General features: G+C 36.6%; 1 protein-coding gene across 1 annotated transcript; it reads right to left on the bottom strand.

Moving 5' to 3' along the window:
* Positions 1-2229: 2229 nt before the first annotated feature.
* On the bottom strand, positions 2230-11390 carry LOC111472694 (glycerophosphodiester phosphodiesterase GDPD4). The gene is made up of 9 exons (XM_023118305.1): positions 11211-11390; positions 11047-11133; positions 10865-10962; positions 10464-10524; positions 8257-8337; positions 8009-8101; positions 3338-3427; positions 2758-2885; positions 2230-2619 (listed from the first exon to the last, which is right to left on the bottom strand). The coding sequence occupies exons 1-9, from the start codon at positions 11388-11390 to the stop codon at positions 2448-2450; spliced, it is 990 nt and encodes a 329-aa protein (XP_022974073.1). The 3' UTR covers positions 2230-2447.

Raw genomic sequence — 11390 nt, 5'->3', positions numbered from 1 at the left:
AAGAACCTTGGAATGCAGAGCGAGTGAAGGAAGAGAGGGTTTAAGTATACGATTTTCCTCGTCTCCGTGTAATATTATAATGAAAACCTAAGGCATTGAAGATAAACATCATTTGTTTGAGAGGGTTTCCCAAATGAAATAGAAATATGGAAATGGTTTAAATATTTCTAGGAAGTTCAATGGAAATGGAGGAATTTGTCACTTTGAGCAAATGATAGCTAAATTGAAATATCTCATCTTTTATATCGAAATCGATACATGTGGTTTTTCACATACCCCACGAGATATTATAGATATTTCAAATCAATACAATAAAAAAATGGATGAAAATATGTTAGTATATCATTCTATAATGTTTGAATTGAGATAGACATGGATGTTTAGATACAATAGTATAAATGCGATCAGATCCTACATTGGTTGGAGATGAGAACGAAGTATTCTTTACAACGGTGTGGAAACCTCTCCCTAATAGATCCATTTTAAAAATGTGAGGTTGACGACTATACGTAATGGGCTAAAGAGGACAATATTTGTTAGCGGTGGGCTTAAACTATTACAAATGGTATCAAAGCTAGACACTAGGACAATGTGTCAGTGAGGACGTTGGACCTCTAATGGGGTGGATTGTGAGATCCCATATCAGTTGTAGAGGGAACGAATCATTCCTTATAAGGGTGTGAAAGTCTCTAACTAGACGACGATACGTAGTAGGCCAAAGATGACAAATATCTGTTAGCGGTAGGCTTGAGCTGTTACAAATGGTATTAGAGTTAGACACCGAGACGATGTGTCAACGAGGACGTTAGACCCCCTAACAAGATGGATTTTGAGATCCTACGTCAGTTGGAGAGGGAACAAAACGTTCCTTATAAGGGCGTCGAAACATCTCCCTAAAAGACACATTTTAAAACCGTGAGACTGACACCCATACGTAATAGGATGTTGATAAAATAATAATATTTATTATTGGATATTTTTAATTACTTTTTTTTATTTTTCGTTATGAAATATAAAACTTCAACTGCAACTCCTTGTTATTAAAAAAAAAGCACCTCTTTGGAATATATTTGAGACATGTTTCTCCTACCTTATCTGTCCATATCTCCATCCTAGTATTTTTACAAATAGTCTTTCATTCCACGATCTCATGTCCCGAAAACAATATTACCTTTCCATAATTTAAAATGTATACATAGATTCGACCATCGTAATATATTATTATGAGGCAAATGATTTGACCATCGTAACAACCCAAACTCATTGCTAGCAGATATTGTCCATATTCTTATAAAGAATTTTGTTTTGGTCCCCGACTAATGTAGGATCTCACAATCCACCCTCCTTGGGCCGTTCTCTAACTAATGAATCAATTGAACGCACTTCTAATATTTGTTCCACTTTTGGAAGACCCTGCATTATATCGCTAGATCGTGATTTTTCATATATAAATGTAACTAATGAATCAATTGAACGCACTTCTAATATTTGTTCCACTTTTGGAAGACCCTGCATTATATTGCTAGATCGTGATTTTTCATATATAAATGTAACTAAGGTATCTCCTTCGTAAAGGATTTCTCCATAATGTCGATGAACAATTGCTCCTCAGGTGGCCAAACTGTTGGTCCTATTACTACAAAAATAGCCAAATAAGGCCAAAGTGGCCAAATTACTACCGAATCACCAAATAACCAGTTACACCAAAGGATATGGTCCATACAGCCAAAACCACACCTATAACCCAAGTCAATTCACGAGGTTTTTTAAATCCACCAGTAAGATACACACGAAATACGTGTAGGCTCATCATTAAGACCATCTATGAACTGATCGAATTAATCAACCAAAGTTAGCTTCCACCCGATTTTAGGTGTGGTCCATCTTTGAATCTCACAATCCACCCTTCTTGGGGGCCAATGTGACTGTCTTTTGCCTCTAATACCATTTGTAACCGTCCAAGCCCACCAATGACTGGCTCTATACCATTTGTAACAGCCAAAGCAGATATTAACATGTCTGTTCACACTCCTATAAAAAGAATGTTTTGTTCCCTTCTCCAACCAATTTGAAAAAGTAATACAGTTCCTTATCCATTAAGCTATTATGCTCGAAGTGGTTCTTTTTGAAGAATTTGAACACGACCACCCATAGATTCTTGATGTCCAAATTACATACTAATCCTTCAGTAGGCATGTCTGTTGAAGAGAAACTAATGGTAAACAAATCTTAAATTTCAAATTTGTGTTCTTATTCTTATTATGAGATATATAATGTTGTATATCTGAATAATCAAAGATTATCAGAGAGTATGCAACGCATCAACGAGGAACTATTTAGAAACAAATCAATATCTTCCACAGAAGATAAGAGGAACAATGGGAAATGAAAGGGAAAAAGAACGAAAGAATAGCTTGTGTAGGAGTTGGAATGTTGAAGTACTTTCATTATCTTGATGGAAGTGAAAAACCATTCTCAAGGCATGTAGTTCTGATATCTTGCATTACACTTCCGAGTAGTGTCGGGTTGCTCGTAACGACAGCATCTACTCCCTCGACTAACATTCTTTTCATCGAATCAACATCATCAACTGTCCATGCATACACCTTTTTATCTCTCCTGTTGATCAAAACATGTCAACTTGATTCTACAATGCAAGCCCATTGGCTGCCTTCCAAACTTTTTTGTTTTCCGAGTTTAATAACAATAAACGGTGTGATTCAAACCTCTAACTTCTGCATCAAATGGAAGCTATACCTGTGCATCATTCGCATAAGGTCTTCATCAATCAATGGATGATAGGCACCAACCACCTTGGCTCCTTTCATTCTCAGCAAGTTCGTTCTTTCACCTGTAGATGGGTCCATCATTACGATATACCCCACCTGCACGTAAAACATATGCGTTATATGAAACGTGCAAACTTTCGATTCTCTGACAGTTAAAAAGTCAAATCCACTGCTTACAAATGAACGGTTAATAACGGAAAATCTATGTTTGACATTGAAAAATACCCAGGCACAATTAAAAGATTCAAGGACATAAAAATCCAGCTGCATGAACACAAAATAAATAATGCGGGCTGCCGGGCTGCCGAGCTTGCTTAATAAACTTTAATAACACAGCACAGTGACAAGAATTTAGGAGTAGATCGTTAAAATAAACACAAATTACATCAAGTCAATGTCTTTTGATGATGTGAACTGAATGTAGAAGAGGTTTAGCCAAACAAATCTATGCAATATTAGCACTCGGAAAAGTAAACTATCCACTAAGTTAAATAATGGCAAGTCAAAATAACTTGAGTAGTTGAATACTAAGCCCAGTTTTCACTCACCTTCATATCCGATGATAATTTGATTATGTCCCTCACTAAGCTATCGCTCTTCGCCCACACAAGACAATTCTTACATTGTGTCTTCTCGACCTGAAATTTTTCCATGAACATTAGGCTACAAATATGAAGAAATTCCATGAGCCGAAATCAAACAAATGAGAAGGAAAACAAGGCAGTTTGCCTCAAAACAATAACTTTGCACACTTGAATAAGGCTAGAGAGATACAATAACAATGCCAACAAATGAGACTACTCAGAAAGAAGAAAAATTAAAAGAAAGTATTCAGTTGTTGGTAATCGGGAATAAATAGATTACATAAAAGTAAAGGCTCTAGAAAAAGCTGTTGCGATTATTTGGAAACAAGGACATATTCTTGCCTGAAAATTCCCAGTCCCCTCTTCACATAATCTGGACGCCAACTCCCCAATTGACTCATTGAGAACCACCCTCTCACTTACACCTTCGCACAATAAATTTTCTATAAGTCTCTCAATGCAAGCACCAAAACAGCCCACAAGGACTAAACAAAAAAAAAAACTTAATCGACCCAAAAGCCATTTGTTCCCCTGTACCTGTACTTTGAAGGGTCATAGAGCTTTAAGGTTGAGCAGTCTTAATTGAAAAACTGAATAGAAATAAAAAAGGACTCATGTACCACATCTTGAACAGGTAGAGAATGGACATTGCACATAATAATAATGCCTCCAGAAGAACCCTATGCTGCTAATTCCTACCACTCCCAATGTATGTGTGTGTGTGTGTATTATATACATATACATATATAAAACTCATCTTAACGCTTCTAACCAATGAGACAGGACAAGCGGCCCTCTACCTTTTTTATTTTCATTTATGAGCAGCTGATAGGTCTTAAATACTTACACTTATTGTGTTTAAGTCTCTTAAATTTTCATTGACTAACGTGCTGACTTGCGGAAATTGAATTTAGTTTGATTTTGGTGGGGAGAAACTCGGCTTAAAGACATTTTAACTATCAACTTCCAAAACTCAATCTTCAACGGAAAAACCTAAAATTTGGGCAAAATTAGTTTTTCAAAGAGTCACATAAGTCTACATATTCTCTCTCTGTATACTCATTGATTTTTTTTTCTCATAGATTCCAAAAGAAAACCATAATGAGGTTTATTCATAGCCGAAGTTTTGTATTCTTGAATGGATGGTACATTAAGGTCATGTTCAATAACTCCTTTCCATCCCTATGAAAAGTAAGATATCATTCGAAAATATTAAGAATTTTTGTTCATAAACCAGAAGTATATATCCACTGCATAAATAGATTGTTATGTGATTCGCTAGCTATCTTTCTTGCATAATGGCACCGATTTGGAAATAGAGTCAAGTAGAGCATTCTTTTTTTTCTTTTTTTTTTTTTTTTTCTTAGGTTGTCACAAGAGCTAATGACTTTATGCACCATCTCCTTTCCATATTGTCTTTGCTAGTGTGGGGCTTATTGCTTCTACCTTTTCTCCCATATCCATCAACCAAGATTTTGTGAAGACCCGTCAAAGCTAGGTAGTCATTTCAATGAGTTTACTTCTTGAGACAGTACCATTGGGATAAGGTCAAGGCTTAATTTGGCTCATTCCTTAACTTCATTTAGGTTCCTACAGAGTTTCAAGTCCTAGAATTTGTTTATGTCTTTCCATGTTTCTTTAACCATGGCAGTTTTGCATTGTGAGAGTCAATACAGTTTTGCATTGTGAGAGTCAATACAAAAGAGGATACCGTTGTCAATCCAAGGGTCAGTCCAAAAAGGTGTGCTTTCTCCATCACCCATCCTATGGAGAATGCGGTACGTGATGAGGTTTTTGTGCTTTTTTATATACTTCCATGGCTTCTGCGTGGAGGGGGAAAGGGTCGATTTGTCCATGATGAAGGATTAAATTTAGTATTTATAAGATTTCTCCACAATGCAGTGTGTCTTTGTGGTAATATCTCCATACCTATTTGGCGAGGAGACCTCTATTCTTATCCTTCAAAAAAAAAAAAAAAAAAAAAAAAGAAAAAGAAAAAGGCTGAGTCCTCCCTTATCTATAGGGAGGCTTACGGTATTCCATTGAATAAGGTGTAGGTCATCTTTCCACATATAGTTTATGAATAATATTTCTATTTCCGTATCCACTATTTGATGCATCTCAAATAGAGACATGTATTAAGTGGAAAGGTTGGACAAAGTGGCTTATATTAGGGTGAGCATTCTACCTTTGGAAAGGTAACATGATGAACACGTTGATATCATTCTTTCTATTTTTTCAATAATAGTCTTCCAAAAAAGAAGGATTTGGGGTTCCCATTTAAGGGCAATCCTAAGTGCATATTCGGTCATGCACCCTTTTTACAAGTGTATTTGTGGGCAAAATGTTCAATATCCTTTGTGCTATTAATGCCCATTATCTCTGTATTTTTTGAAGGTTGATGTTTTGTCCTGAGAATCTTTCGAAGATCTTCACTATCTTGTTCTTTTTTTTTTTTATAGATAAGACATCTAACAATTTAAAAAAGATGATTGTGTCATTCGCAAACTTGTTGATACTTAAACCTTTGTTACCAACTTGAAAGCCCTTCCTATTCTACTTGGTGAGTAAGCGACTAAGGCAATCAATTATCATTATGAAAAAAAGGTGATAGTGGGTTCCCTTGTCGAAGACCCCGAGTAGCATAGATATTCCCTCTGTCTTCCATTAATGATGAAGGAGAAGTTTGTGAATGAAATGCAACTTTTTATCCTCACTCGCCATTTTGAGCTAAAGTCTTTGCCTACAAAAATGTTTTTTTTAGGAAGTCCAATTGGCCTTGTTGAAGGCTTTTTTCCAAGTCAAATTTGATGGCCACACTTGTTTGTTTCCTCCTTTTTTATTCGTCTATACTATCATCTTCTATGAGGGATGCACCAGGATTTGACGTCTCTATGCACGAACTAACCCACAGGGGTTATGACCTACTTGTTACACATGGTTTAGCTGTCACTCATAGAGGGTTTCAGGAGTCATAAGGGTTTACTATTGAAGTTTTATCGGTGGTGCCTAGTGGGGAGAGGCATGGCCTTTTTTACTATCTAGCCCGAGTGGTGTAGTGACAGGTAGTTTACTATTCTACCCTGAAAAGGTGAAGTAACTAGTAGTTATTGTTCCTAAGACAGGTAGTTTTACTGTTCTAACCCGAGGAGGGTACATAAGCATGTAGTTTACTGTTCTACCCTGAAAAGGTGAAGTAACTAGTAGTTATTGTTCCTAAGACAGGTAGTTTTACTGTTCTAACCCGAGGAGGGTACATAAGCAGGTAGTTTTACTGTTATAGTGACAGGTAGTATACTGATCTTAGGAACATGTAGATGTTGCCTGACACCACAAGGGGGAACCCACCAATTAGAGCTCTGTAGGTAGACATGCATGGAGTACAATCATCGTCTTAGAGCAAACAGGCTCCTCTAGACTTATGAGTATTACCCTTGAGCCTTTCTATGGGCCACAGCGATTCAAGGCACACTTTGCGCAAGACTAACGAAGGACCTAGACATACGTGAAACCTAGAGCCAAGAAAAAATAGAAAACCTCTAGGTTATGAACCTAAGAGAGATTGAGTACTCCTTAAACGAGGTATGCTAAGGGCTAGTTACACAATGACCTACACAATTTGATACAGATGTTAAGCCATAGTCTGGCTATCGCTAGGGATAGTTATGAACACATAGCCTAAGTTTCCTTGTATAGGATTAAGTCTGACAAAAGCCTACAAATATGTTGTGTACTGAGTATTTTTATACTCATTCCATGTTACTCTATTTTTTTTAGATGGAGTGTAGACCACTATTGATAGTAGGAGTGTGCGGAGACATGCAGTTGTACGGGGTGCCCTTTAGATCGACTCGTCTTCCTTCTTGATATTTTATTATTATTTTAAATGCTACTTCCCGAACATCACTCTCCATTTCAATCTCTATCCTTTTGCCCTCTCTCCTTACCTTATAATTGTGTGAACAAATGTAGTAGAACCCAAATAGATTGAAACATAAAACACAACAGAATTACAATGCAATTCTCTTAGTATTTGAGATACTTGGAGCCTCCCCACTCATTTATTACCAGTCGGAATGTGCACATCACACTAGGGATGATGAAGGCTACTTTTCTAGCACATCCTCATTAATTACAACTAGGGAGAGAAAAAAAACCATACAAAACACCTCTCCACCACTCACCATTTCTGCTAGCAAGAATGAAACCGCCTTGAAATGGCCCCACAAAAACCATACAAAACACCTCTCCAGTGTTTGATGAAACATGAATAGGCTTTAACACATAAAATAGTCTCGTCTTCGGGTGGAAGTTCAGTGCCTCACTAATGCCACGGGCACTATCATCCCATCTCTCATCCAAGCTACAACCCCAGTTCCAACATAAACTGAAACCCCCCCCCCCCCCCCCCCCCCCCCCCCCCCCCCCCCCCCCCCCCCCCCCCCCCCCCCCCCCCCCCCCCCCCCCCCCCCCCNCCCCCCCCCCCCCTAGAACTATTCTATAACACAGCCACAACTAGAACAACCTTATATTTTACAAATACTCCATAAAACAAGAACTTAGATTAACATGTTTAGATAATGTCTTCGTTAGTAGAAAATTGTGCAGACAAAGGAGAACGAAGAGAAAACTCACAACAGAAATGATGTCCTTTGCAAGCCCATTTTCATATGACGGTGGTCCAATCTTTGCATCTAGAATCACCTGCTTAACTGATTTTGATATTAACTGCACAAATACAAGGGAATGATGGTCAACTGAAAATGCCGAGTCTTCCAAAGAATAAACTAGAAATCAGACTGGATTTTGGCAAGAAGGATCAGATAGGCATTAAATGGTATATAATGAATTCATTCTAAGAGAGCATATATACTAAAGCTTACCACTAAAGCTTCTTCAATTGTAGGTATGTTGAAATCCAGCAATTTATTAGTGTGTTGATAAAAAGCTCCAAGATTTTTTATCTATAACCGCAAACTACAGAATAATGTTACAAAGAGAAAAAAAAAAAAAAAAAAAAAAAAAAAAAANAAAAAAAAAAAAAAAAAAAAAAAAAAAAAAAAAAAAAAAAAAAAAAAAAAAAAAAAAAAAAAAAAAAAAAAAAAAAGAAAAGAAAAGAAATATCCATATATAGAAATTGAGGATAAAAAAATATTTCATAGAAGAATAAATTATAAAGGAGCCACTAACAAACAAGTCAAAGGAGTCAGCCCTCTGCCATTGAGGAAAAATCAAGAAAGACTATAATCAGAAAAATCATGATAGAGAGCTCCTAGAGGAAGAAATAGAAATAAATTAGCTCCTATATATCCTTTTTAGTGGACTCTAGGGAAATGCTCTTTTCTGAACAAATCTCTTACAAAATATCTCTAACAGGCATTAATCAACACCATTTCGACTTATTGCTTGTATGGTTTGCCAGAAACAGGAACACAGGGAGTCTGTCGAGCATCTCATAAGAGCTGTCTCTATAGCAGTGTAGCAGAAATGAGAAACAGATTCTGTGGCATGCAAAAAGATGCAAAAGAGAATGCCACCCCAGAGATAAAGACCAAGTCTGACTGCCTCCTTGTTTCTACTGGGTACCCAGACTCCCAGGGGCCAGGAAACAAGATGATGAAGTAGGGATTTACGTTAGAAAGTAACAGGTTTACAGCCAATGTATTGAATCCCATAGCTCCAAGAGGAAAAAATTCCTGCCTTTTTACGCATAAGTAATATTGATGAGTTTTTATTAGCATAGTGAAGCAAGGCTATTACGTAATTTTGACAAGCTATTATTAGCATAGTGCAAAACCAGGCTATTGTTAGAGAGACCTCTTCCAATAATCGACTCACTTTTCCCTACTATTCTTTTATAATTTATACAAGTAACCATTACAAGCCTATAACTAATTGCAACCAATATAACTATAACTAGCATGACAAAAGGCAACCATATGATTGTCGATGGAGACTGGAGAGTCCCTACACTCATGCAATTGCCTAAGTTGACTTTTAGTTGCTCTTTGTCACCTTTTGCGTGTCAATGAGGATAAGGCAATCATTCACATTGTTTTATTACTTTTAACCAGAAAGTCTTTTGTTCTCTGTTATTTCTTGAAAGAAAAAATGGACATTGAAGAAAAAAAAAATTTGTTGAATACAAACTCAAGAATGTGAAATAAAATAAATATCATTTTATGTAATTATGTATTACTATATTTATATTTGAATTTAATTACAAGTTTAGTCCTTGAACTTTGAGACTTGTGTCTAATAGGATCTTGAACTTTAAAAACCGTGTAATAGGTCCTTAAACTTTAAATCTTGCATCTAATAAGTTCTGCTATTTAAAAATATATACTTAGTCCTCAACCTTTCAATTTTGTTTTTAATAAGTCATTTATAAAATAGAAAATTTTTTCATTTTTTTGTATACATAATAAAAAGAAAAGCATTTAGTGTGATAAGCACAAATAAACCTCTTCTGAACGAAATGGCATCAGTAATCAATGTAGTGCCTAAGGATTTAGTATTACACTAAATGGAAAACAATATCCTCGGAGCATTAACAAATGGTTATTGGTTCTTAATTGAAAATGTAAGCACACATTCGAAAGCAACAAGGAATATTGGGGTCCAAACTGTGCAACATGGTAGAAAAGAAAAAGGAGGCTAATCTAGATAAATCTAAATGATCAAGTCTCGTCTACACAAAGCCAAGTACACTTTAGGGACTAAACTTGAGCAATGAGCTCAACCAACACTGTAAATTGCTCTGTGATGGAACATAAAGAAAGAAGAACTTTTAATCAAGACTCACTTCTCTCTGAGATGGAACACAACAAGCCTTTATTACATAATAAAATAATTTAACGAATCAACCTAATTCCCTTCTCATCCAATCCTCCCTAACAGCTACTGGTATCTGCCAACCCAAGAAACAATTCAATGGAGACTACAGAGTCTTATTTGCAAGTCTATAATGGGTGTTGGTAAATATATTTATATACATGAACTGGGGAAATTCATAATAAAGCAAACTCCCCATCCACCTCAATTAGAGAGTTGTTTAATACAGATATCAAGATGCAGAATCTAAACTCACCTCTTTCATGCTAAAATTTCCAACTTGAGAAATATTTGATCCAGTTATCCTCTGCAAGTCCCTGCCTATCAGGTGATAATCAAGCCTCCAAATATCATCAAAAGTTTCGTAATATGAGAATAAAAAATGTCAATTATGATAAAAGAACAGAGTAAATGGTATTTAGCCATTTAATATCTAAAGACCGCTGGTTCCATAACAATCCCAGTCCATATCACCAACCCCACTGAATACACCTTACAACCTAATATTAGAATCATCTTGATTATTTAATCTTGATTACATTGCAGGAGAAGAAAATTGGCATGCCCTGGCCTTCTTAATTGATTTAGATACAATTGGAAACGGTGATGGTTGTTGCCTGTGAATATACATGTGTTGTACACACTTGTTTTACATACCTGTCATGAAGTGCAAATAAGACTCCATCTGAAGAGCGAGAAACATCAACTTCAATGCAGTTGGCTTGAGAACGAAGCGCTAAGCTATATGCATCCATCTGTAGGAAGTAGTGGAGAAGATCATAACCAATAAAGATCGATCAGAGATGATTCGGTACCTAAAGCGAATAGAGGAATCGTACAGTGTTCGGAAAGGCCTTGGATGAGTCGCCTCCATGAGCACACACAAGTGGAGGATCATTCATCCATTTGCACTTCCCTTGTTGCATCTATACAGAGAACAAACACAATCATGTGATTTTGGAATTGAATTACATAGTAGAGATCAGATTAGGAGAAAGATTACCTGCTGAAAGCGCTTGAGCTTGAAATGGAAGAAAATGGGAGGTAGAATTGCGATCAAAGCGAGGCATAGGATTGTGAGACGAAAGATTCGTCGGGAAGAGATTCTGAAGGGGAATCGATTTCGCCATGTTCTCGGCCCGATCCAACGCCTCCTTCCAAATCTAGAGCCGGAGATCACCAT

Source organism: Cucurbita maxima, unplaced genomic scaffold (assembly GCF_002738345.1).
Source record: "Cucurbita maxima cultivar Rimu unplaced genomic scaffold, Cmax_1.0 Cma_Scf00084, whole genome shotgun sequence".
Classification (NCBI taxonomy): Eukaryota; Viridiplantae; Streptophyta; class Magnoliopsida; order Cucurbitales; family Cucurbitaceae; genus Cucurbita; species Cucurbita maxima.
This window is presented reverse-complemented; position numbering and strand designations above follow the sequence as displayed.